This window comes from Petromyzon marinus, chromosome 11, assembly GCF_048934315.1.
Source record: "Petromyzon marinus isolate PM22_M1 ecotype Great Lakes invasive population chromosome 11, UKy_Petmar_22M1.pri1.0, whole genome shotgun sequence".
Classification (NCBI taxonomy): Eukaryota; Metazoa; Chordata; class Hyperoartia; order Petromyzontiformes; family Petromyzontidae; genus Petromyzon; species Petromyzon marinus.
Genome location: NC_133677.1, coordinates 5,938,462 through 5,966,126, shown reverse-complemented (window position 1 = coordinate 5,966,126; position 27,665 = coordinate 5,938,462). Strand labels below are relative to the sequence as shown.

General features: G+C 41.8%; 1 protein-coding gene and 1 long non-coding RNA gene across 4 annotated transcripts in view; one reads left to right on the top strand and one right to left on the bottom strand.

The window, feature by feature from the left end:
- Nucleotides 1-8,197, top strand: part of LOC116941298 (leucine-rich repeat transmembrane neuronal protein 4-like) — a 40,827-nt gene extending 32,630 nt beyond the window's left edge. The window contains exon 3 of the mRNA XM_032952201.2: nt 4,996-8,197. Within this exon, the coding sequence (XP_032808092.1) occupies nt 4,996-5,391 (396 nt within the window). The 3' untranslated portion in view covers nt 5,392-8,197. The remainder of the gene's footprint in view (nt 1-4,995) is intronic.
- Nucleotides 8,198-9,447: 1,250 nt separating this feature from the next.
- LOC142924277 (uncharacterized) overlaps nt 9,448-27,665 on the bottom strand; it is a 58,168-nt gene continuing 39,950 nt past the window's right edge. For 2 of the 3 annotated variants that reach the window (XR_012941463.1, XR_012941465.1), the window contains exons 2-3: nt 11,613-11,710; nt 9,448-10,633 (exon numbers count right to left, since the gene is read on the bottom strand). This is a non-coding gene — a long non-coding RNA (uncharacterized LOC142924277). The remainder of the gene's footprint in view (nt 10,634-11,612; nt 11,711-27,665) is intronic. The other variant, XR_012941464.1, reaches the window with a different exon arrangement.

Genomic DNA, 27,665 nt, shown 5'->3' with positions numbered 1-27,665 from the left:
CCATTGTACACAAGCACAAATCGCAAAGAACTCAACACATCTATCAATTAAACTTCCCTAAATGGAATCCCTCTGCTATGATGAAGGGTCAAGAAGGACCATTTCCTGAAGTGTCACCTATTATAATTTTCGCCCTGTTAAGGCATTATTATTATTGATGAAAATACGGAGTTTTCGTCATTCTGGCATAATCCCATCCAGTTATAACAGTACAATTTTCATACAGTTGCTTGTTCACATACAGTGAGGGAAAAAAGTAATTGATCCCCTGCTGATTTTGTACGTTTGCCCACTGACAAAGAAATTATCATTCTATAATTTTCATGGTAGGTTGATTTTAACAGTGAGAGACAGAATAACAACAATAAAATCCAGAAAAACGCTTGTCAAAAATGTTATAAATTGATTTGCATTTTAATGAGGGAAATAAGTATTTGACCCCCTCTCAATTAGAAAGATTTCTGGCCCCCAGGTGTATTTTATACAGGTAACGAGCTGAGATTAGGAACACACTCTTAAAGGGAGTGCTCCTAATCTCAGCTCGTTACCTGTATTAAAATGAAAATCAATTTATAAAATTTTTGACATGCTTTTTTCCGGATTTTTTGTTGTTATTCTGTCTCTCACTGTTCAAATAAACCTACCATTAAAATTATAGACTGAGCATTTCTTTGTCAGCAGGCATACGTACAAAATCAGCAGGGGATCAAATACTTGTTTCCCTCACTGTAATGTGTAAACTTACATATATCTATAGGCAATATTCCTGAGGCAATACGAATTTAATTTAGTTTGAAATCCATTATCAGGTTACAATTTCAAAGGTGATACATAATGGGGGGATGTTCCAAACTGATTTAAAAAGAAAAGAAACAATATGTTGCAATGAGCTAATGTGAGGCATATGTCCGATTCTGCGTATGTATGTTGAACTTGATTCACACTCTCCATAGCCAACCGTGCTAATCGGAGGTGCGGGCAAAGCGCAAGAAACTAAACATAACAAGCAGTTCTAAAGAAATGTTTTCAATCTAGATTTAAAAGTTCATAGATCCAGTGGCTTCTAATATTGGAAGGAAAGGCGTTCCAGGTGGCAACAGAAACGCATTCGAAAACGCGCAATGTGGTGATGACTAGGTTGAAGGTAAAGGTGCCGGTCTGAAATTGCTCGCTCCAGCTCATGCTGCTGCTGCTGGTGAAAGGGCATCTGCTAGAGGGTCCTCTAGAGAGCTCCTCTAGAGGGAATTTGGCCTGCTTTTATATTGCTGGATAAAAGTGTTTAAAGAGGTGAAAATACTCACACTTTACCCCACTTTATGCAACCTGCACATTGACAATCTCCTATCCTACGGGGTGTATTAATATTCTTTGGGTCTTTCGCGTATTAATAATGCAATTATGCGTTAAGGGAAGCGAATTTTTTTTTAAACAAGAGTAGTAAGTGTGAAACCATGCAGGCTTTATTAATATTCCACTTAAAACCTTTGAGCAGCCATCGAATTTAAGTTGGTTATGATGCATGTAAATGAGTCATTTTGCATTCCGCATTAATGTTTTAATGCTTTTGCGTTAGTGTAGCTAGATATGTCATTATAAAGCTTAAAGCCAACGTTCTTGGAAACATTCAACATACATAATCGTTTAGGCACTTACAATGTTTGTTCAACGGTACTTATTTGACTCGAAACAATATATCATTAAACGAACCAATTAAAAATGCAATGAGAATAACATATATGAGACTGTGTTCATTCAAAATAATTGACTTCCAAAATCATTTACAGTTTAGGTAATTGGAAGGGCAAACATTGTGCTCAACGTATATAATTATGTGAACGTGAAGTACGGTAAATTATCTCTGGACGCCTGAAAGCCTATAGCTACAGCAATTTTAGATATGCAGAATGTCCCAAGCACTCATTATTTCACATTACCAGTGGCTGGGAATTTAGCATCAGTGATGTGCGCACGAGGGTTTATGATTAGCATGTGCCCTTTACAGTTCGCTGTTGCCTTCGCTCCAGAGTGTCTTCCAAACCTGGCCAGTGAAAGATCATGCATTCCCGAGTTTACTTGAGGAGGTGCCTCTTCAGATTATACAGTGGCCTTTCTGGGAATTCCCTCGTCTCAAAATTGCCGCAAGACATGCTGCAGAGCGGCGAGAATGGAGACAAATTACAAACCAGATGCATTTTCGCTCAGTGAAAGTCTAATCGAATGCATCTGCTCATCACCCCTAAAATTTGAGATTGCATTGAAAACACACACAAGGTCTGTGCCCATGACGTGCCAATTGATTTGTACAGACGCAGAGCCACCCCCCAACCTCCACTTACAGTAATATTTACTTTAATGTGCATGAATCAATGCACGAAGGTTAGATAAAATGTCAATAGCATTGCAAACGAATGTGGGGTAATTATACACTTTGTATGTCTGCTGGTGTTGTTGTTTTGTCTTATAGAATTAAAATGCAATGACTCTGGTTCTATGAAAATATTAGAGTAAACGACATCATAATAATAGGGGTTTTTCCCCTTTTTTCTGGCAACAAAACTGAAACCTTTTTACGAGGATTCATGTCTGCATTAACCACAATACCTGCAGTCAAAATGCAAACAAAAACACATGCTATGATAATATGATGCATTGTCCTTGAAACTGATTGGTCCACACCAAGGGACGGCTTTCTTTTGAGCCTCGACTACCATATACACGTTAAGCCAATACAATTCTGGATAACGGGATCCTCGTACCACGCGGGTCATAGGCGTTATTTGACAAAACTTTACCCCCATGGTCAATGTGGGTTGGAGAAGCGTGTGAAGATATAGCGGTCGTAAATTATTTGTTGTGCAACGGTGTGTACATAGGCATGTAGATAATCTGCCCTTTAACTGGCACGCCATATTTGTGCCATCCTAGTGTTTACAGTTTTCTCAGCCCCATTGTGTGACCAATGTGGACAATTGAATATTTTAATTGAGCATTTTCCATGCAGCTGACATTACCTGCGGTGACCACACCTGCTGTGTAAAGAAACAAAAAACATCTGTTCCGATATTTATGTCAAAAATATTTGTACCTTTAAAAAAAAAATCCCCTTTGTAATTTATGACATTTATAATACTGTACAGTAATTACTGTATATATGCACGATGCAGTCAACATTTCCTAATATTCACATTCTTTATAGCATTCCAATAAACCTTGCAAAGATACTTTAACTATAACCCAAGATTTTGATTTAAAGCTTTCGTGACTGCAGGAATTCATATTCTTGGTTCTTTCGGTAAAGTCACGTAGATACAATTTCATTGTTTTATATTTTATTGTTTTATATTTTTCTTATTTTATTGTTTCCCTTCTACGTGACTTTACCGAAAGAACCAAGAATATATAACCCAAGATGTATATCCTACATTAAACATGCACGGTATTAACATTTCAGCATGCATTCGTTTCACCCCTGTGTGCATGTCTGTGCATACCCGCATGTGTACACTGCTTGAATGAGAAAAGCATGGCTTGCCAAATTCAATCCTCCAGGTAATTGCAAACGAAAGTTACAAAATGACTGAATAGTCAATCATGGTCTCAAGGTGCAGCCGGGTCTGCTTTACAAAAGTGGCCAACGAGATCAACCTCAATTAACAGCAACAGATGCAGCATTCATCAGCTGTCAATATCATCATGAGAGTGGCAGAGGAGTGGCTGCCAGCGAGCCCCACTTCCAAGGGAGACATCCGTATATTTAAGGTTTTACCCGAACTGCTGCATCCCAAGTACCACGCGCTGTTCAAGACTTGCCGTATGTAATTATTATTATTTAGTTGCAATGTAATTCATGTTCATTTATTCTGAAAAGTGAAGACATTAAAATTCCATTATCCTGCTCATTATTGAGAACATTGTCCGATTTAAAATGATGCACAGAATGTAGTGCCTTTAAATATATACTTTATAGGGGAGTAGAAGTGAGTTTTAATTGCCTCGGTTAATGGACTTTATCAGTTCTTTTTTTACGCTCAAGTATTCCGCAGAGATGGTATAATGACCCATTCTGGACTAGTAATATTAACTTGTCAGTTAGCAATACATGGACACCGGCGGAAGGGTAATTTTTGAAAATGCAAGGCTTTCCAACATATTTCTGGCTACTTTAATATAAGGCAAATGTACTTAGTGGTCTGCCTTTCTTAAATCACAATGTACCACAGGCAATGATACATGAAATGATTTTGCTACCATTAACCATGCCGCAAAAGCCGGACGGAATATATTTAGTGCACCAAGAACGATCCCGTACATTTCTGAATTCTACAGCAGAAGCACTTGGAAAGTATGTACCATGTGAGAACAAACCAATCCCAGCATATATTAAATTATATTTCTCGACTTATAATCAAACACATCACAAAATCAGTATTGAAAAACACATTCACATGTTGATAACGATTGTGAGTGATTGACAGCTGATATTTGATAGTCTTTGGTTTTATGAGCTCCCTGCAGACAATTTCAAAGTAATTTACTCCATCACAAGGTATAAGACGGAAAACTAGCAAATGTGCTCTTATTTTTTTGAACACAATAATACATTGATTATTTTTATTCTTGTACATAAAAAAATCACATTATTATTTTAGAGACCTAAATGTGTTTTTCACTTTCGCTTAAGCCTGCAAATTTTTTTTTTTATGATACTGATGTATGACAAATGTAAGAATATTGAGAGATTAATTAGGGTCACTTTACAAGCTCAACAATTGTATCTTTAAAGCTCGCCTTGATTTTATTTTATTTCTACGATTGGTCGTCCTGTGAAGGAACACACCGCAGAGCTTCAGAGTACACGGCCCGGGCGTTGAGATTAAATTCATAAACTGGCACCTTGCCTGCAGCCGGGCTTGATAAAGTGCACCATATAATCGTCTCTAGGGCTAATATGGTCATACTCATTGCGTTGATTGACAGTCGGATTTGCCGTTACAGATCCCTCTGCAAACACTGAGTGCTCCGCCTGGATACGAGCCAATTCCCGCCTCTCCTCCGGAGGAGTCCGCACAGCAGCAGCACCACCAGCAGCACCAGCAGCAGCAGCAGCAGCACCAGCAGCTGTCCTACTATTCACAATCTCCGGTGGCCGACCACGGAATTCACCCGGCGCAGGCGATGCTGTCGGCTCACGGAGCGGCCCTCTCCACGCAGGGGTCCCAGGCGTGCCGGCACTTGCCGGGGCTGCCCCCGTCAGCACCGTCACCGCGTACCGCGCTGCTTCTGCCCCTGCCCCTGCAGCAGCAGCAGCAGCAGCACGCCACTGCCGACAACCTCATCCCAGGCATAGTGCAGGCTGCGTCGCAGCACGGCATCGCCGAGCAGCAGAGGTAATCCAGCCGAGAGAAATCAAAAGAGTGGCGTGGAAAAGCAAAACAGGAGTTCTAGAACCGTTGTGTGTGTGTGTGTACAAAGACAATGATCTCTTCCCCACCCCACCCCCCTTATCCCCTTATCCGTACAGACTGTTGGGTAAAGTGCTGTTAGCGAGCACCTATTAAAGGCTGGCAATGGTACACGAGAGGGTGATGGTGCCAATATCAAACAGGGCAGCTCGGAGCAGTGGATGAGTGCGTGTGTATGTACCGTACGTGAACGCATACTAAGATTATACCCCTCCGGCCATGCAGACTGTTGGGGCAAATGCCACGAGTGAGCACCAATTAAAGCCGGCATAGCGCACGAGGAGATGATGTGGCCAACACCATCTCCCAGCTGCCTTTGTCTATCCCAGGAACTGATGTTCGCACATTGCGCCAAGCACTGAGTCAACCTAGGGGAGGCCCAGGACCGGTTGAGATAATCAATCACGGATGTTAGCCGTGGCCGGGAATCGAACTCAGGTCCACCGAGTTCGTAGGGCCCTGCTCTAATCACTGCGCTACTGCTCCCCTTACCCACATGTGCATACACACATTCTAACGTGCGCATTATCTTTATTTCCAATAACCCTTATGGGAGAACGTTAAAAAATATATATATAATTGGTTTCTTACTTTGTAGTGTCTATGTCTATGCACCACTGCATTCAAAACAAACAAACCAACAACAAAAACTTCAAAAGCATTTCATCATCTCTTTGACAAAAGACCCTTAGAATGTTGGCATTGAACATAATTTCGGTTGACAACAAGAAGTTCCACAACATACGGAAGGAAAGAAAAATATCCAAAATAAATGAGTATGCAGCATTATCCACTGCTGGATGAATGCCTCCCTAGAGGCTCACGGACATGTGCTGTTATAATCCACCTCACACCTGCACCTCCCACTTGTCGCCTTAGCATGAATAAATATAAGCAAAACATTTCGTCAATACCAATTTTGATCCATGTTTTGAAATAGGTACAACAATACAAGTGCATTTATTTTCACCACGGTATTAATTTAAAACATTTTGATTGGTATGAGTTTCTGAATACCAGCTTTATATACTGCATGTGTATTGCATTCGAAAGTTACCCTTAGGACTGTTAGGAAGTGGTGTTTTGGAAGGGCATTGGGTTAAATTTTTACTCCACCGTTTGGATGAAAATGTGTTCGTGTGGTTTTACTCCAGACTTCCCAAGTCAGATGGAGTCATAAAAATGAATTATGCATGACAGAACAGTATAAATCACCACATCAGCAGTACTGGTCACGCCTGATGTGGGAATCCTGAAAATACATTGGCCAACAGGTTTCCCACCACATGTGGAGTGAAAATGAAACCCTGGACAACCCAAGCCTGAAAATGTGTAATGTTTCAATGTGAGTTTCTATCCTAAGGGAAGGTCCATGCACCTACACTGAAAATACTGTTGAAATTTGAAGAGGCTGAATGTTCCCATCAAGACTATATGGACAAGTAAAGATGATCAAACTTTTGAGCATCTATTGGGATCGCAGAGTTAAACTGAAGCAAGTATCGTCAAGACGTCCCAATCACCTAACAGCAAGCCACGTACAATAATCGTGTAAAATACAAACACGTAGGCGAAAAAGAATATATTTTATTGATGTTTGACAAACGTCGAGCATCTAGATTTTGAGTTTCATGTACATATATAAAAAGTAACATGATAAAAATAACAAATATTATTAATGCCGAAACTAGACTGCATAGGCTGATTGTGGTATTGTTTAAAGATCTTTGAAGTGCAGTTTTTATTCAAACAACATGTGCTAACCTGAGAAGCATTGCATTTAGTATTGTATTGTCATGTTATCACTTAAGCCATTACACACTTGAGTGAATATCAGTGTACGATAAAAACAGTTGTTGTGTAATTGTTTTCTTTTAAGTTTCTGGAGACAAGCAGCATTAGAAGTTGAAGCATTTGTACTATTGAGCCGCTGACCGAGTGCTGTGTGTGTGTAATATATAACATTGGGAAAGCACCTTAAGCCATGTGAACATTCGTTGACTATTAAAACATGAACTTAGACGTTCCAACATTGGGATATGGGCCAAAGTGGCATGTCCCCTTCAGCATGAGTTTCCACAAGCAGAAGCTTTGGCAACTCATAAGGCATATTTTGCATGACAAAGTCAATATGTGTATGTACTGTACATAGTAAGCAACACCTCTGGGGGAAAAGGTTTGAGAAAGGAGGGCATATTATCGTGAGGTCATCAATTACAAAATAATAATTCAATGGGAGAAACCTTAAGTTGTAAGAGGATTTGTGGTAATGAGTCAGCCTGCACTAATTGAGAACGCAACGTTAATGATAGCTATCATTAACTACAGTTCAATGTATCTGCTGTATCAAACCTGCAGGCACATTTGTATTTCTCATCTTTAAAAAACTTAAATAATGTGTATGTGCCAAATGTAATACAAACATAGTTACATTTAGTCTAGGCATTAAACGTTTTTTCACTGGTTTGTTTTGGTTTTTTGCTCTTAGAACTTTAAATGTTTCTGTGTCAATGTTTTATAGCTTTATTGGCTTCGGTTTAGTTCTGAGAGCTGTTGAAATTTTGTTTCATCACACCGTAAGTGACATTTAAGTTGTCGTAGAGATGATGTTTTGTATGGTTACTATGGTAAATGAGCAGATACCAAACTGTTGAGTAAATATTTCTGTAAGCCTAGCTGTATACAATTAGAGTGTATTTGGCACCAATTTGTTTCTATTAAAGTATTTTAATTAACCTGTCATGCTTCTTATTTTTACACATGTTGTACACAGCAATATTCTACGAATTAATTAACATTCAGAACGACTATTCACGATGTTTTTCTACATCAAGAACATATACTCTATCTTGTAGATATTAATACAGGCAGAGGTACACTATTCTGCAATTTATGTTACATTTAACGTTTTGTATATATAAGTAACATCCATTCATAAATATAACTCCCAAAAATATATATATTCAATTAAAAAATTGATAATAAAAGTAACATTGCGCTTTTTATATAAAACTCGTATCCCAAATGTGTTTCCCTTATACAGTTAAATCTCACTTATCGAACGAGAAACATTTAGAAAGCAATTCATTTCACATGGCAAGAACGGGCCATGGTTAGATATTTTTGGTGGGTGACAGACTGTATGCAGAAGGGGCACACGATTTCAAATTGGATACTCTTGACACTAAAGCACTCATGGGTATAGACACTGGAAAAGACTGCATTGAGAGAGACCAACAATAAATAAATCCATACATTTTCCAGCAACATTGTGACTCCAATGCACCGCACATGTTGCTTATTCATGTAGAATGCACTCGACTGGAAAAAAATATATTTTTAAGGGCAGCGTAACATGGTGTTTGCACAAAACTGTAAAAGGCTCTGACAAGCTTGGCATAGGTATGGTCTCCATGGTTTACCAGGTAGGCCTGATTGACAGCCTTAAGTACGGGGCTCGCGAGCCACAGGGTGAAAGAGAGTGCCTGCATTTGTCTTCATGCTCCGTGAACTGTGACATTCATGGTATCCCGGAGCAAGACCTGTGCACAGCGTGCAAACAGTGAATCCATCCTATCTGAGGAGCGTAAGCCTGTCTCGCATGGAACCCCAGCTTTGCCGATCAGCAGGCCGAGCGGCTTGGAGCAGCACGGACGTAAGCCGCCGTGAATCATCAAAGCGAAAATGTACACTGGCCACAAGGAAAGGCCCCGTCGCTTCTTGCAGGCTACTTTACACGACCCTCTCGCTTGCAAAGGACGGCACTCCAGTTGTAAAGATACAAAAAAGAAAAAAATACCCCTGGTATATCATCATCGTGGACATTCTGCACAAATTGTCCTACTCTTAGCGCTGGCACGTTTTTTGTTGTTGTTGTTGTTGTCGTACGACATCAAGGCAACACAAATTAAAGATCAGGACGCAATGGTACACAAACATTGTTGGCATTTTAACCAGAAGTACGCGTGATTGATGCAGACTCGACTCCTTGCGAAATGGTTTTATTTGGTGTTTGAACATCTTAGGGGACTTCCATAAATGACGTCACGCACCTGGGGTGGGGGGGGGTGTCAGACATTTGTGACGATGTGTGACGAGGAGGGGGGGGGGGATAAATGTGACGTCACATCAAAATGCGCAACTTTAAATACATATAGACAACACGTTCTACTTAATTAAATGGACTTTTTAATAAATGTGTTCTCCTACAACATCAGAGTGCAGCGGCACACTAAATACGCACTACAATGACAATAGTTTAAAGCGATTTGAAGCATGTTTTATTTTGTGACGAGGGGGGGGTGGTTAAAAATTGTCCAAAATCGCGTGACGTCATTTATGGACGGTCCCTTAACACCTGTTTTATTTCCAGAAAGGGTAAAACCTATTCTTATTTTTTCATAATGGTACACATGTTCTGCATGTAACAGTTGTGTTCGTGTATATATTTGAAAGGCAAAAAATTTCACCCACTCCTATGTTATACATATATACCTCCACTTTCTCTTAACCAAATTCTAAGGTATGCAACAAATTATGCACAATGTGTCCAAAGCGGTAAATAACATAAACACGTCTAAATTACAACGCACTTTTGAGGGAATGGGTAGGAAGACCCACAGTGGAGAGCACAATGTTTCATAAGCCCAGTGACCTGTGTTTGCTTCCCAGCCACAACTAACAACGACGAAGAGTGATGTCTGAACCCATGTGCACCAGCGTTGTGAAGTATGGTCAAACAAGCCCCATGACCAACATTATTTTTTTTATTATTTCCATCCAGAAGTTGATTTACCAAAGGACGTCAATTATTAATCAGACACAGTGCTAAAACAACCTTATAGCAGAGGAGGCGCAAATCAATAATGTCATATGCAGTTAACACACTCGGAGTAAATTATTTCTTAAAAGATTCACAATACAACCTTGTTATACCTGGGCACCACGGTGAAAATATGTTATCGCTCTCGCCAGGTATGGAGGAGGGCCGTAATATGTGGAGTTCACGTGTTCTCTCCCCCCCGTGGTTGCGTGGATGTTTCTCAAGGTACCTCCGGTTTATCTCTCCACATTTAGAAACGTGCGTTTAGATTATTTGGCTGCGACGATACATCCCCACACGTGATGATATCAGCCACTGCGATGAGCTATAGCATGTGGCCATGTCGCCTCTGAAAAAGAGATGATATCTCAGTGGGCTTTAACCTGGTAAATTAAAGAGTTAAACAAAATGTACGTTTTATGGATTCATCATAGTTGCTACTCTAACAAATACATCTCCATTTATTTCCACCTAATTTGTGTGTTTTTAACTTAAATTGTTTTTTTATATATTCAAACAACGCTTCACTAATGTGCAATCACAAATTACAACCGTTATAAAGAAAACTCCGGAAAAAAGCATTTCCTTCTGTGTTTCGTTAATGTATCAAAAATGTATATTCTTGGTTCTTTCGGTAGTCACGTAGAAGGGAAACAATAAAAAAATAAAAAAAATAAACAATACAATTCTCACGACGTTTCGACTGCAACACAAGCAATCATCATCAGGTGTGAAAACCACAGCAAGAATTTTTTTTCAGAGCCAAGAATATGAATACCTGCAGTCACGAAAGCTTTAAATCAAAAGTATCAAAAATGGTTGCCAATTTGAGTATTAATATTTATGAAGTAACACCAAGCGTGAAATAGCAGCGTGAGAGATAAAAAAGCCGAGGCAAAGAAAAATAAATATATTAAGATTAATCACCCCCCCCCCCACAGAATACATGTATACCTTATCATACAATGATTTGATGTGAGTCCGTACTTTATAAAAATGCATCGAGGAATATCAACCTTTGGGTTATCAACATTCCTATAAACAGCTGCCCACCTTTCCAATACTGGAGACTAAGTAATTTTAAACAAATTTTTAAACAATACACCTTTTCGCTAAAATATGATGGCATAGATTGTATCGCGAGACATTTTAAGACAAGACATCAGGCGATGGGTTAATTTAATAGTTTACTTGTGCAGGAGAGCCACACCGAGCCGGATGACTCTTTTTCGGGAGGGTGCTGCATTGGGTTTTAATTTCAAGATGTGTTCAGCCGATTGAGTGCTTATACGCGTGGGAGGTAATTGAAGCATCCGGAGATAACTCACGTGGGCAAGGAGGCAACACTATCCCCGTAGAGATGGAAACAGATGGTGATTCATCCACTTGCTGGACAGCCTTCTCGTGGCTGGCTCGGGTATGGTACCTTGACGCCCAGGGAAGAGAGTGTCACGACACTTGCGCGGCGATCAACCAGCCCTCGCTGCCTCCACAGCACTTTCAGATGCACTTCTGCGGCCGTCTGGAACGTTCTTCTATCCGATATTAGGAAGCCATTGGAGCTATGCACTTTTAAATCTAAAAGGAAAACTAATTTATTTAAGAACTGCTTTTTGTGTTTAGTTTGTTATCCTTCCCCCACACCACCGATTGGCACGGTTGACTACGTATGGTGAAGGAATATCAACATCACAGCCCAGGATAAGCTAATATTCGCAGTGGTGGTGCAAGACCATTTACTGGCCCGAAGCGAAAAAAGGAAATTGGTTTGGTTTCCCCTTTCAATTCATTGAATCTACCCAGATGACAAAAGTGATGTAGACAAGCGATGTCGATATACGGAGATAAAAGACATGTAGACAAACAGATGTTGTGAAATCTTAAACGATCAATACTGATAAGATATAATTGGATAGTCGGCATTTTTTACGTGAATTAATTTGTTAGGCTTATTAGGATTTAAATTCGAACTGATATTTTATGCACAACTGTTTTTCACAAAAACCTGGGCCGTTGGGTTACTTGGGGCGATAAACATTTGCTTGATTGATTATGCCGAGTTCAGTAAACGAATTCATTATATTCGGTCGTACGTTATACATAGCCCCATTCATAAAGCTGATATACAATTGAAACGCATCAGAAAATACAATTGTGAACTGGCCAAATGTCTGGATATCAGCAGGCTTAATGATTTAGTTTGCTTAGTAAACAATGAAGAAAGCCAGCTTTTATATCCAAGGCTGCCGCACAATCTCTAATTTCGTATTAAATCGTCAGATGTTGCAAGGGCGCTCTGACCAGAACTTAATAGGTTTGCTGCTCTGTGATAGCACTGGCCTTACACAGATATCATCAATAGCCGTGTCGCCATAGGATGCGGCTATGCAAAAAATAATGGGGCAGGCAAAGAGAGTGACACAGCATACAGATGTGCGTGGAGAAATGTATATTCTGTATGACTAAATCGGTGGCATGAGCAATGGTTTATTAAGGTTTAAGTCAGCGTAATGACACTCTCCCACACAAATCAGTAGTTTATTGCTTTGATGTAATCTTAATCAGGGATTACTGCCAATCTACCAGCAAGGGATTGGGCCACAAATATGAATGGATTTTTTTTTTACTAAGGACTGTATTTCCATGCACATGTGTAAACGTGTGAAAATGAAACAGGTACACACATGTACTAGTCAGGAATTGGCACGTTCCGTTTACGTGACGTGGTGGCGGGTTTAACGACACATTTATATATTTACGCAATCTAACTCCAAAAAACCCACCTGTATTATGGATGATATTGGTCGCGAAAACCTACGTGTTAAACACACATGTACGCAAGCAAAAAAATATATGCGTTCAATATTTTGCGAGCAAACACAAGTTGATCGGAGCGCATGATCCTTCGTGAAATTCTGCAGATGCAATACGTGCATCTTCTTCTTCTTGTTATTCTTCTTATAATTATTATTATCTGCCACCAATGTCACTGAATTCCTTGCAAGTGGTTAAACACCGCTGCCGGCGCATGCACGCACTCTCTTACACACGCACGTGTGTGTGTGCGTTGCGTTCCGCCGTCTTATGGCCACCGTTTTAGTGCGCACTTGCATGAGCGCGAGCATTTGGCCGTGTGTGTGTGTGTGCGCGCAAGATTTTATTTGCGCGATAACCCGCCGCTAAAGCCCCGCTTCTCCCCTGCTTATTCCCGCTACGCAACTCGACTTCGGCTCGGGATCCATTTCAATCGCGCGCAAGCACACCTGGAGCGAGTCGCTTGCGCGCTCACGTTTCACATCGAGTGCCGCCCTGTGCACTCAGCCCGCGTGTACGCCGCGCTTTCAGATTAGTGCCCGCGCGTGCATGTACGCATGCATGCGCGTGTGTGTGTGCGTGTGTGTGCATGTACGCATGCACACACGCGCACACGCGCGCGCGTTGCAAGCAGTAAACAAGTAGTCCCGTCAAGGACGCATGCGAAAAATCGCAAACACAACATTAGCAAGACACAAGCCCAGCACGAATGCGTGCGTTTATGTCACCTTCAACCGTTTTCTCCCCATTTAATTTTCTTCCCCTTTACAATCACACATGGTGCCCATGAAAATACAATATATTATTAAAAGGTTATCGTTTGATAGTGTACGGTGTAAAAAAAAACTGTTGCCGTTGTAGCGCTCCGATGTGGTTTTTTTTTCGGCAAGGCGTTTGAGACATCGCTCCCATATGCTGGCAGCTTCCACAGCATCTGAAGATGCAAGCTTTTTTAGGACCTTACGTTGGAGCAAAACTTCAGACTTCATTGCAGTAAAAACAGGCAGTGCAACCCAAAAACAAATCGGAGAGGTATACAGCACTAGTAAAAAAACATCCGCAATAATATAAAATTGTCAGTCATCTAAGCTCCCACAAACTATGGCCTATATATAAATATATACATTGTCATAGCCATTTCTAATATGGAACAGATAGACTCGGATGTCATGAAGATTAAAAACATATCAGGAGATGAGTCAGGCAAGGAGTTACACTCTCACCAAAGCTACTTACAGCGGACATCAGATTTTTTTTTGTTCCTAAAATTTAATTGGAGAAATAAAGGCATAAACATAAATGGATAAATATTAACCATCTCAGATCTGCTGATGATGGCCATGATAACAGCCAATGGAAGGACACACACTTTGGCAAATTGTTGAAGACTTTAATGAGGAAGGTTGCTAAGTCTGGCTCAAACTAAATAAGGGCATAACAAAAGTAATGTACCATAAATTGCTTAGCAAAAGAAAATTACCAGTACCTTCGGAGGGAAATTACTGGGAAGTGCAACAGAATATATATAATTTTAGATGTAAAGCTTTTGTGACTGCAGGTAGTCATATTCTTGGTTCTTTCGGTAAAGTGACGTAGAATGGAAACAATAAAATAATAAAAATATAAAACAATTCAATTCACGACGTTTAGAATGCAACACAAGCAATCATCATCAGGTGTGAAAACGGCCACTTTTTTCACATTTTCTTGCTGTGGTTTTCACACCTGATGATGGTTGCTTGTGTTGCAGTCGAAACGTCGTGAGAATTTTATTTTTTATATTTTTATTATTTTATTGTTTTCCTTCTACGTGACTTTACCGAAAGAACCACGAATAAGAATATGTATACTTCAGGCAATTATTGAAGGCAGATCGGGATCCAAATGATAAGAGAAAGTGGAGCAAGAACAGGTTCGATTGTTTTCGGAAAACTGAATTTCGAAAGGTCAAATAAAATAATGTTTCCAAAGAAGAGAGCGTTTTCAACCAGTGCACATTCCTTGTTATGGACACGTACATCAGGAACAGGAATTCTGGCAAAAGAAAATATAATAAAAAACTACAAATAAATAAATTAGTGAAAGTTATGCCAAAGAGACAGAAAGAGCAACACACAAAACAATCAATGCAAGTTAGAGACATCACTATTGCTGCAGAAAATGTAAGTCGTTTTGGGCAGGACGTGCCAGTTGAAAGGATGATGATGGCTCGTGGATGAGGTGAGTGATGGAATGACAGCCGTAGGAGAGCAGACACCTCAGAGGAGAGACGACGGGGCAGATGGAACGATGTGATCAAACTCTTGTGCAGGAACAAGATTGATTGTGGCATCATGGGACTGTGAGCGATGGTGACGGCAAAGAATAATTTAGATGAATGATGTTGATGAATTAGACGGGAGCTGGAACTGCGTGATTGAATTTCGAGGTTATGTGAAAGATAAAGTTTACCAGAAAATCAAGAAACACGAGTGACATTCAACGGCACATAACAGAAGCGTTTGCAAGAATCACATATGAGATGTTGATGAAGACCCGGGACTCTCACAAACCTTGGTGGGACGTGTGCCTTTGTGGACAGGTGGAGGTTTAGAAGCATTTGGTTCATTCGATAAAATATTCACGCTACCAAGTATGTGAATGCGTGAGCATGGGGATCGGTAGCAGAGTGGTTAGCAAACTCCGTTGTGAAACCGGTGACCTAGGTTTAATTCCAGGCCACGGCTAACATACTTGGCATTTATCTGCACCCTTGTCTAATGTATCAGCACTGGAGAGACAAAGGTGGCCATTCCAGTCTCAATAGGTGCTTTGCTCCAGCAGCACGCACCCCAACAGTATGTGTAGACTACACGACGGTTCTTTGTCTTTGTAGTTGTAACGACCTAACACAAAACTGCTGCCTAATATTAATTCTTCAACAAATTAATGATACTTTATTGACACAATGTACAATTATGAACTTTGAGCACTCGTTCAATTTGCAATTAGTATAGTTTTACTATGTATACACAATGTATCCCATATGCCTATCATGTACATTAAACTACATCTTGTACAACCTATGCAGCGTGTTGGGTTTATGAGACTTAACAAATGTTGCTGTGGCTTATATGCCCTTCGCAGGCATACTCTGTTGCTAGCTATTATTGCATCAAGTCTGCAATTCCTGAGGCAATGTTAAATATAATTGGTAATAATTAATAAAGGGTGCAATGTAGCGCATATAGCTGCTATATATGTGTATGTATGTATGTAATTCGGTCAACTGTAACTGAATAAATGATTAAATTTGCTATGCCTGAAGAAATACCCAAAATAACCTTGTAAAAAATAACAATAAATAGCAAAAAAAGGCAAAAATATAACTTGCATGCCTTTGTCATCCACTGCTGAGTGAAAACATCCCCAACACCGAATTAATCGTGGGGGTTGTTTGACCATACTTGACCGCACTGTCCAATGTGGGCTGTTGAACGGGGGGGGGGGGAGCGGGGGTTGAGAATTTTATGGCTGTGTACAGATATCACGAGCCACTGATGCGAACCATAGCTGGAAATCACTCTCAGGTCGCCGGCTTCGTAGCAGAATGTGGTAACCAATGCTCCAGTGCTCCACCCCAATCTTACTTAAAATACCAATAAATGCCTTCAAATGTCTACGTAAACAAACATAACAAAGCTCGCATCAGGTCAAGCTACCTTTTTGTTCTCATAATGCACATGGTGGGATCTTGCATTAAACTAAGAGCTTTGTAAGAGCCACCCAATTGAAGTAATATGGCCTAAACCACACAAGCACTTGGAGCCCACGAGAAAACAGTGACCATTACACTGGTTGAAAATTATCAGGCCTCAGTAGAAACGCCTGAAGCTTAACGGATTAACCAAGACTCTCCGTTGAAACAAAAATAGTACACAAATAAGCGGTGATATTCTACTGCCACAGTGTACACGTGGATCTTCATGCTGTTGGAATATTGTGAGAATTTGAGGCAAATATGAATGTGTGTAACTTCTGCACGGCAATGTTTTGAAGAGGAACCAACCATCATCGTAACCCATCAACCAATCCACCGCTGGATGAAAGCCTTCCCAAGCTATTAAACATTTTCATGGTCCTGAAATGGAACGAAAGAATCCGCACAGCACCTGCACCCGAGTCGATCTCTCATCGCTTCATCTCCAGGATGCACGTCCTCTTGGACGCGTTCTCTCCCTTTAGCCGTCACTCAGTGGTGACTCTCGCTCACTGGCCAGCACCACTTCCATTGACGTCGTGGTCCAGCCCAGACCCACTTACACTTTCTTGAACAGTCCGAATTACGTCCTGAACCTGCATATGTTCTCGAAGTCCATGCGTCCCTCTTCTCCGTTTCTTGTTTCAAACCCAAGCATGCATCTGTTCGCACTTATTTGGGCACCCTTGAGCTTGTGTTCGGTCTTCTTCAACAGTGCACGTTTCTGATCCACATCTTAAAGCTGGTGAGCAGCACACTGATGAAACACGATCTTTTTTGAGACGCATTGGTCGACAAATACACGAATGTATCGTGTATGTGTAATTGCTCCTACTGTATTCTAAACAATCGATTTAGAGTATGGATGAGTTTCAGAAGAAAACATTTAATATTTAGCGCTTTCAGATTTTTAAGGACAATTGCAGGATCTTTTTCATATTCTCTTATCATTACCATTATCTACCCATGTAGAGAGCGACATCGTGTTAGTGATGTAACTTCCGATTTTCGCATTGATGAAAAACAAAACATTTTCTGCGGACCATTGTTGACAGGGTGACGGGAGGCCAATGCACATTACAATGGTAAGAGAGAAAGATGAGCTTAGATGCATCCCAACATTTCACCTCCTGCTGATCGCTGAATCTGTATTCTGTACGTCACCTCATGTGGTCGATAAAAATGAAGAAAAAAATAAACCCACACTCATAACTACAGCGAAGCATCCACTGATTTGCATTTTATTTTTGAAAAAAAACACAAAACGAGTGGCCACCCGACGTGCATTCCGCACATGTTCTTCTTGAAAATCTTTGTTTTAAACAGATTAGAAATGTTTGCAACAAAGTGTGGATAATTGAGCGCATATTACAATGCACCCACTGTGTAGTGGCTTATGCTAAAACGCATCAACGTGAATGATTTTACACGTGAATAGTTTGCCGTTCAAATGCTCACATGCTGTCATGAAAGCATCCACCTCTGTTGTTCATTGCTAAGATGATTTTTCTGCAGTGTTTCTATAAACTTGTAACACATGCAGCAAGAAGCTGTGACCTATTGCTTGTGAAATCTAACCCTAATGCTCAATAATTACTGGTGTTCTACTCGAATCACAGAATGAGCGGCCAGTGGGATCTAAGACGCAAAAAGCATAATCAGCTGCCATCAGTGGTAATTCCGCTGTCCAGTAATTGTGTACTTTATCTAACCCAATAATTTGTTTACAATCCTTTGGCAATCCACTTGCTGGCTACATTTTAAATGCACAATGCCATGTAGGTCATGGTGGATGTTTGACCATACTTCACCACACTGGTTAATAGAACTGAGAGTTGCTGCAGGAATTACAATTCTTCTATGGGCGATTCACATGTTAAAATCCCCATACATATGTATGAGTTAGCATTTGTGTTTGCATGCGTATACACATGAGTGAGTATCTTTGTGGGTATACATGAATTACCCATGTGAGTGAGCAAGCATGAATCATTTAATAGTCTTTATAGTCCAAGTGGTAATCCCAGAGGCCCCAGCAAGTCTCATTGGTCCAAGTTAATGTACTTTCTGTGGTCTCAGTAGTCTGAATGGGAGTTCCAGTGGTCTGAGTAACGATGAATTCAAGATGTAACGTTTCCAGTATTCGTTTAAGGGAGAGAACGTCGAAGAGCTGTGTCGAACTACAGACAATTGGGAAGACAAAGCGATCAGCCGGCACCAACAATCAGCAATCTCTGCGGTCCTCTACATATAAAGCTGTTTTTAGATAATTCACGAATGTAAATACAAATGCTGGTATACAGGTGTGATGGTTTACAGGTGTAGTGGCGTATTCACACGGACACTTTTAGCTTTTCTCCTGTGTCACTTTATTACTTCGCATCCCGTATGGATGCTCCTCACACTAACACAACGCACCCTTGCTCCCAACTCCCTGTCTCGATACTCCGCTAGCCTGCCACTCTATACTCCACTAGCCTGTCACTCTATACTCCACTAGCCTGTCACTCTATACTCCAAAAGCCTGTCACTCTATACTCCACTAGCCTGTCACTCTATACTCCACTAGCCTGTCACTCTATACTCCACTAGCCTGTCACTCTATACTCCACTAGCCTGTCACTCTATACTCCACTAGCCTGTCACTCTATACTCCACTAGCCTGTCACTCTATACTCCCTAGCCTGTCACTCTATACTCCAAAAGCCTGTCACTCTATACTCCACTAGCCTGTCACTCTATACTCCACTAGCCTGTCACTCTATACTCCACTAGCCTGTCACTCTATACTTCCACTAGCCTGTCACTCTATACTCCACTAGCCTGTCACTCTATACTCCACTAGCCTGTCACTCTATATTCCACTAGCCTGTCACTCTATCCTCCACTAGCCTGTCACTCTATACTTCCACTAGCCTTTCACTCTATACTCCACCAGCCTGTCACTCTATGCGCCACTAGCCTGTCACTCTATACTCCACTAGCCTGTCACTCTATACTCCACTAGCCTGTCACTCAATACTCCACTAGCCTGTCACTCTATAGTTCACTAGCCTATCACTCGATACTCCACTAGCCTATCACTCTATACTCCACTAGCCTGTCACTCTATACTCCACTAGCCTGTCACTCTATACTCCACTAGTCTGTCACTCTGTACTCCACTAGCCTGTCAATTAATACTCCACTAGCCTGTCACTCTATACTCCACTAGCCGGTCACTCTATACTCCACTAGCCTGTCACTCTATACTCCGCTAGCCTGTCACTCTATACTCCACTAGCCTGTCACTCTATACTCCACTAGCCTGTCACTCTATACTCCGCTAGCCTGTCACTCTATACCTCAGCTAGCCTGCCACTCTATACTCCACTAGCCTGTCACTCTATACTCCACTAGCCTGTCACTCTATACTCCACTAGCCTGTCACTCTATACTCCACTAGCCTGTCACTCTATACTCCACTAGCCTGTCACTCTATACTCCACTAGCCTGTCACTCTATACTCCACTAGCCTGTCAATCTATACTCCGCTAGTCTGTCACTCCATACTCCACTAGCCTGTCACTTAATACTCCGCTAGCCTGTCACTCTATACTCCGCTAGTTTGTCACTCTATACTCCACTAACCTGTCACTCTATACTACACTAGTCTGTCACTCTATACTGCACTAGCCTGTCACTCTATACTCCACTAGCCGGTCACTCTATACTCCACTAGCCTGTCACTCTATACTCCACTAGCCTGTCACTCTATACTCCACTAGCCTGTCACTCTATACTACACTAGTCTGTCACTCTATACTGCACTAGCCTGTCACTCTATACTCCACTAGCTTATCACTCTATACTCCACTAGCCTGTCACTCTATACTACACTAGTCTGTCACTCTATGCTGCACTAGCCTGTCACTCTATACTCCACTAGCCTGTCACTCTATAATCCACTAGCCTGTCACTCTATACTCCACTAGCCTATCACTCTATAATCCAAAAGTCTGTCACTCCATACTCCGCTAACCTGTCACTCTATACTCCACTAGCCTGTTACTCTATACTCCGCTAGTCTGTAACTCTATACTCCACTAGTCTGTCACTCTATACTCCACTAGCTTGTCACTAAAAACTCCACTAGCCTGTCACTCTATACTCCACTAGCCTGTCACTCTATACTCCACTAGCCTGTCACTCAATACTCCACTAGCCTGTCACTCTATAGTTCACTAGCCTATCACTCGATACTCCACTAGCCTATCACTCTATACTCCACTAGCCTGTCACTCTATACTCCACTAGCCTGTCACTCTATACTCCACTAGTCTGTCACTCTGTACTCCACTAGCCTGTAGATTAATACTCCACTAGCCTGTCACTCTATACTCCACTAGCCGGTCACTCTATACTCCACTAGCCTGTCACTCTATACTCCGCTAGCCTGTCACTCTATACTCCACTAGCCTGTCACTCTATACTCCACTAGCCTGTCACTCTATACTCCGCTAGCCTGTCACTCTATACTCAGCTAGCCTGCCACTCTATACTCCACTAGCCTGTCACTCTATACTCCACTAGCCTGTCACTCTATACTCCACTAGCCTGTCACTCTATACTCCACTAGCCTGTCACTCTATACTCCACTAGCCTGTCACTCTATACTCCACTAGCCTGTCAATCTATACTCCACTAGTCTGTCACTCCATACTCCACTAGCCTGTCACTTAATACTCCGCTAGCCTGTCACTCTATACTCCGCTAGTTTGTCACTCTATACTCCACTAACCTGTCACTCTATACTACACTAGTCTGTCACTCTATACTGCACTAGCCTGTCACTCTATACTCCACTAGCCTGTCACTCTATAATCCACTAGCCTGTCACTCTATACTCCACTAGCCTATCACTCTATAATCCAAAAGTCTGTCACTCCATACTCCGCTAACCTGTCACTCTATACTCCACTAGCCTGTTACTCTATACTGCGCTAGTCTGTAACTCTATACTCCACTAGTCTGTCACTCTATACTCCACTAGCCTGTCAATCTATACTCCACTAGCCTGTCACTCTATACTCCACTAGCCTGTCACTTAATACTCCACTAGCCTGTCACTCTATACTCCACTAGCCTCTCACTCTATACTCCACTAGCCTGTCACTTAATATTCCACTAGCCTGTCACTCTATACTCCACTAGCCTGTCACTCTATAATCCACTAGCCTCTCACTCTATACTCCACTAGCCTGTCACTTAATATTCCACTAGCCTGTCACTCTATACTCCACTAGCCTGTCACTCTATACTCCACTAGCCTGTCACTCTATAATCCACTAGCCTGTCACTCTATAATCAAAAAGTCTGTCACTCTATACTACACTAGCCTGTCACTCTATACTCCACTAGCCTGTCACTCTATAATCCAAAAGTCTGTCACTCTATACTCCACTAGCCTGTCACTCTATACTCCACTAGCCTGTCACTCAATCCTCCACTAGCCTGTCACTCTATATTCTTAGATTTTTCGGTAAAGTCACGTTGAAGAGAAACAACAAAATAATAAAATATATATAAAACAATAAAAAATTCTCACGACGTTTCGACCATAACTCAAACGGTCATCTTCAGGTGTGTTGGTTTGCATGAACACAAGATCCAGGTCCGTTTCAACACATTACATAAAAACCGTGATCTGGTTCCGTCTGTAAAAGATGTGATTCCGGACATACAATACCCTGGTGTCTACAAACTAAGTTGCCTCTGTGGTAGTGGTTACATTGGAGAAACCAAACGCCATGTCTCGGACCGCATTCGTGAACACAAAGCAGACCTTAAACACGGTAGGACCAACACCTCGGCCGTAGCAGATCATTGTTCTAATTCAGTCGGCTCACATGCCATTGACTTTTCCAAGACAGAGGTTCTTTGTAAGCCATCTGGCTTCCATGAGAGATTCGTTCATGAGGCTATCCACATATACAAGCACAGAGACAATTTCAACCGAAAAGATGGATTCTATCTTAGCAATCATTGGAAAGATTTGATAAACCATTTCAGTTCTTAATTGATTGTTCACGCTTACAGTGGCTTTCAGACAGCATACATTATAAAAAATTTCGTCTCCCCCCTCCTCTTTTCAGAATATAGATGGACTAGTCCTGGGTAAACTGCCAAATCGCTGCGCGTGGCGCTAACGTTTTTTTTTTATAAATAAATAAATGCGCCGTTTAAAAATAAATTTATGCAAACCAACACACCTGAAGATGACCGTTTGAGTTATGGTCGAAACGTCGTGAGAATTTTTTATTGTTTTATATATATTTTATTATTTTGTTGTTTCTCTTCAACGTGACTTTACCGAAAAAACTAAGAATATGATTTACTGCAGTCACGAAAGCTTTAAATCAAAATTTTGTCACTCTATATTTCACTAGCCTGTCACTCGCTACTCCACTAGCCTATCACTCTATACTCCACTAGCCTATCACTCTATACTCCACTAGCCTATCACTCTATACTCCACTAGCCTGTCACTCTATACTCCACTAGCCTGTTTCTCTATACTCCACTAGCCTGTCACTCTATACCAGTGGTTCTTAACCTGGGTTCGATCGAACCCCAGGGGTTCGGTGAGTCGATCTCAGGGGTTCGGCAGAGCCCCCGCCACGGAGGTCCGGACACACTTGAATTATTGTGTAAATTTGTGATGACACACACGGCCCGCTTGGCCATCACTGGCTGCAGATGATCATGCTACACTGCTTGGCCAATCAGCGCTGCGGGGAATTTAGTGCGTACTCAGTAGTCAACGTGTGACTGTTGTTGTCGTACGTCGTGTGATTTCTTTAATATTTTATCCATACTAACTATGTCGGGCAAAAGAAGAAAGTGGTCTGACGAATATGTACAACATGGATTCTCATGTATCACGGAACGTGATGGGAGTGAGCGTTCTATCTGCATGATTTGCAATGCCAAGTTGAGCAACTCTAGTCTTGCACCGGCAAAACTAAAGGAACACTTCTTGAAGCTGCATGGAGACGGGGAATACAAGAACACAACACTTGCTGAATTCAGGGTGAAGAGAGCCAGATTCGATGAAAGGGCCACTCTGCCTGCTCTTGGATTTGTACCTGTTAACAAACCGATCCTGACAGCATCGTACGAAGTTGCTTAACTGATCGCAAAGCAGGGCAAGCCACACACCATTGGTGAAACACTTGTGAAACCAGCTGCATTAAAGATGGCGAATCTGATACTCGGAACAGCGGCCGAAGGTAAATTATCCCAAATTCCCCTTTCAAATGACACCGTCAGTGACAGAATAGAAGACATGAGTAAAGACATCTTGGCTCAAGTAGTCGCGGATCTGATTTCAAGCCCGGCAAAATTCAGCCTTCAACTCGACGAAACCACAGACGTTTCTGATCTAAGCCAGCTTGCTGTTTTTGTACGCTATGTGAAAGACGACATGATAAAAGAAGAGTTTTTATTTTGTAAGCCTCTTACAACAACAACGAAGGCAGCCGATGTGAAGAAGCTTGTGGATGACTTCTTCAGAGATAACAATCTTTCATGGGATATGGTTTCTGCAGTTTGTACGGACGGAGCTCCAGTCATGCTGGGAAGAAAGTCTGGTTTTGGTGCGCTAGTAAAGGCCGATGCACCACACATCATTGTGACGCATTGTATTCTGCACAGGCATGCGTTGGCAACAAAAACCTTACCTCCAAAAATGGCAGAAGTATTAAAAACTGTGGTGGAATGTGTGAACTATGTGCGAAAAAGTGCTCTGAGGCACCGCATCTTCAGTGAGCTGTGTAAAGAAATGGGCTCTGAATTTGAGGTACTTCTGCTCCATTCTAATATTCGGTGGTTATCCCTGGGACAGGTGCTGAATCGTGTTTTTGCCATGCGTGTGGAATTAGCCCTGTTTTTGCAAGAGCACCAACACTGCCATGCAGATTGCTTCAAAAATCCTGAGTTCATTCTCATTTTAACGTACATGGCTGATATATTCGCAGCTCTCAATCATCTCAATCAGCAGATGCAGGGTGGTGGAGTCAATATCATGGAAGCGGAAGAACACCTGAAGGCTTTTCAAAAAAAGCTACCGTTATGGAAACGACGAACAGAGAACAATAACTTCGCAAACTTCCCGCTTCTGGACGACTGTGCAAGTAAGATCGAAGATGTGTCTGGAATCGGAGATATTTCTGTATCCACGGAACTGAAGCAAACAATTGCCACGCACTTAGATGAGCTTGCAAAGTCTCTCGACGGATATTTCCCTACAAGAGAGTCATATCCAGCATGGGTGAGACAGCCGTTCACGTTTGGTGTTGAAACAGCAGATGTCAATGATGAATTCCTCGACGAAATCATTGAAATTCAGCAGAGCCAGGTTCAACAGCAACTCTTCAGAACAACAACGCTCTCAACGTTTTGGTGTCGACAAATGAACAAGTATCCAGTTATTGCTAAGAAAGCCCTGGATTTTTTTATACCATTTGTTACAACATATCTTTGTGAGCAATCCTTTTCGAGGATGCTGGACATAAAAACGAAGAAAAGGAACAGACTTTGCTGTGAAAATGACATGAGAGTGGCACTTGCCAAGGTGAAGCCACGCATATCTGAACTGATCTCTCAAAGGCAACAGCAGAAGTCACATTGATTTCCAGGTATGTAATTTGTTGTGAGTTTATGCATTGTGTTGGTTTTATTCTTTGAAAAAGGTAATGTTCATGCACGGCTCATTTTGTGTACCAGTAAAAAACATATCTACGTCTTGAATTTGAAAAAAATCACATTTTATTTTTCACTAAAGAGGGGTTCGGTGAATGCGCATATGAAACTGGTGGGGTTCGGTACCTCCAACAAGGTTAAGAACCACTGCTCTATACTCCGCTAGCCTGTCACTCTACACTCCACTAGCCCGTCACTCTATACTCCACTAGCCTGTCACTCTATACTCCACTAGTCTGTCACTCTACACTCCACTAGCCCGTCACTCTATACTCCACTAGCCTGTCACTCTATACTCCACTAGCCTGTCACTCTATACTCCACTAGCCTGTCACTCTATACTCCACTAGCCTGTCACTCTATATTCCACTAGCCTGTCACTCTATCCTCCACTAGCCTGTCACTCTATACTTCCACTAGCCTTTCACTCTATACTACACTAGCCTGTCACTCTATGCTCCACTAGCCTGTCACTCTATACTCCACTAGCCTGTCACTCTATACTCCACTAGCCTGTCACTCAATACTCCACTAGCCTGTCACTCTATAGTTCACTAGCCTATCACTCGATACTCCACTAGCCTATCACTCTATACTCCACTAGCCTGTCACTCTATACTCCACTAGCCTGTCACTCTATACTCCACTAGTCTGTCACTCTGTACTCCACTAGCCTGTCAATTAATACTCCACTAGCCTGTCACTCTATACTCCACTAGCCGGTCACTCTATACTCCACTAGCCTATCACTCTATACTCCACTAGCCTGTCACTCTATACTCCACTAGCCTGTCACTCTATACTCCACTAGTCTGTCACTCTGTACTCCACTAGCCTGTCAATTAATACTCCACTAGCCTGTCACTCTATACTCCACTAGCCGGTCACTCTATACTCCACTAGCCTGTCACTCTATACTCCGCTAGCCTGTCACTCTATACTCCACTAGCCTGTCACTCTATACTCCACTAGACTGTCACTCTATACTCCGCTAGCCTGTCACTCTATACTCAGCTAGCCTGCCACTCTATACTCCACTAGCCTGTCACTCTATACTCCACTAGCCTGTCACTCTATACTCCACTAGCCTGTCACTCTATACTCCACTAGCCTGTCACTCTATACTCCACTAGCCTGTCACTCTATACTCCACTAGCCTGTCACTCTATACTCCACTAGCCTGTCAATCTATACTCCACTAGTCTGTCACTCCATACTCCACTAGCCTGTCACTTAATACTCCGCTAGCCTGTCACTCTATACTCCGCTAGTTTGTCACTCTATACTCCACTAACCTGTCACTCTATACTACACTAGTCTGTCACTCTATACTGCACTAGCCTGTCACTCTATACTCCACTAGCCTGTCACTCTATACTACACTAGTCTGTCACTCTATACTGCACTAGCCTGTCACTCTATACTCCACTAGCCTGTCACTCTATAATCCACTAGCCTGTCACTCTATACTCCACTAGCCTATCACTCTATAATCCAAAAGTCTGTCACTCCATACTCCGCTAACCTGTCACTCTATACTCCACTAGCCTGTTACTCTATACTCCGCTAGTCTGTAACTCTATACTCCACTAGTCTGTCACTCTATACTCCACTAGCCTGTCAATCTATACTCCACTAGCCTGTCACTCTATACTCCACTAGCCTGTCACTTAATTCTCCACTAGCCTGTCACTCTATACTCCACTAGCCTCTCACTCTATACTCCACTAGCCTGTCACTTAATATTCCACTAGCCTGTCACTCTATACTCCACTAGCCTGTCACTCTATAATCCACTAGCCTCTCACTCTATACTCCACTAGCCTGTCACTTAATATTCCACTAGCCTGTCACTCTATACTCCACTAGCCTGTCACTCTATACTCCACTAGCCTGTCACTCTATAATCCACTAGCCTGTCACTCTATAATCCAAAAGTCTGTCACTCTATACTACACTAGCCTGTCACTCTATACTCCACTAGCCTGTTACTCTATACTCCGCTAGTCTGTAACTCTATACTCCACTAGCCTGTCACTCTATACTCCACTAGCCTGTCACTCTATATTCTTAGATTTTTCGGTAA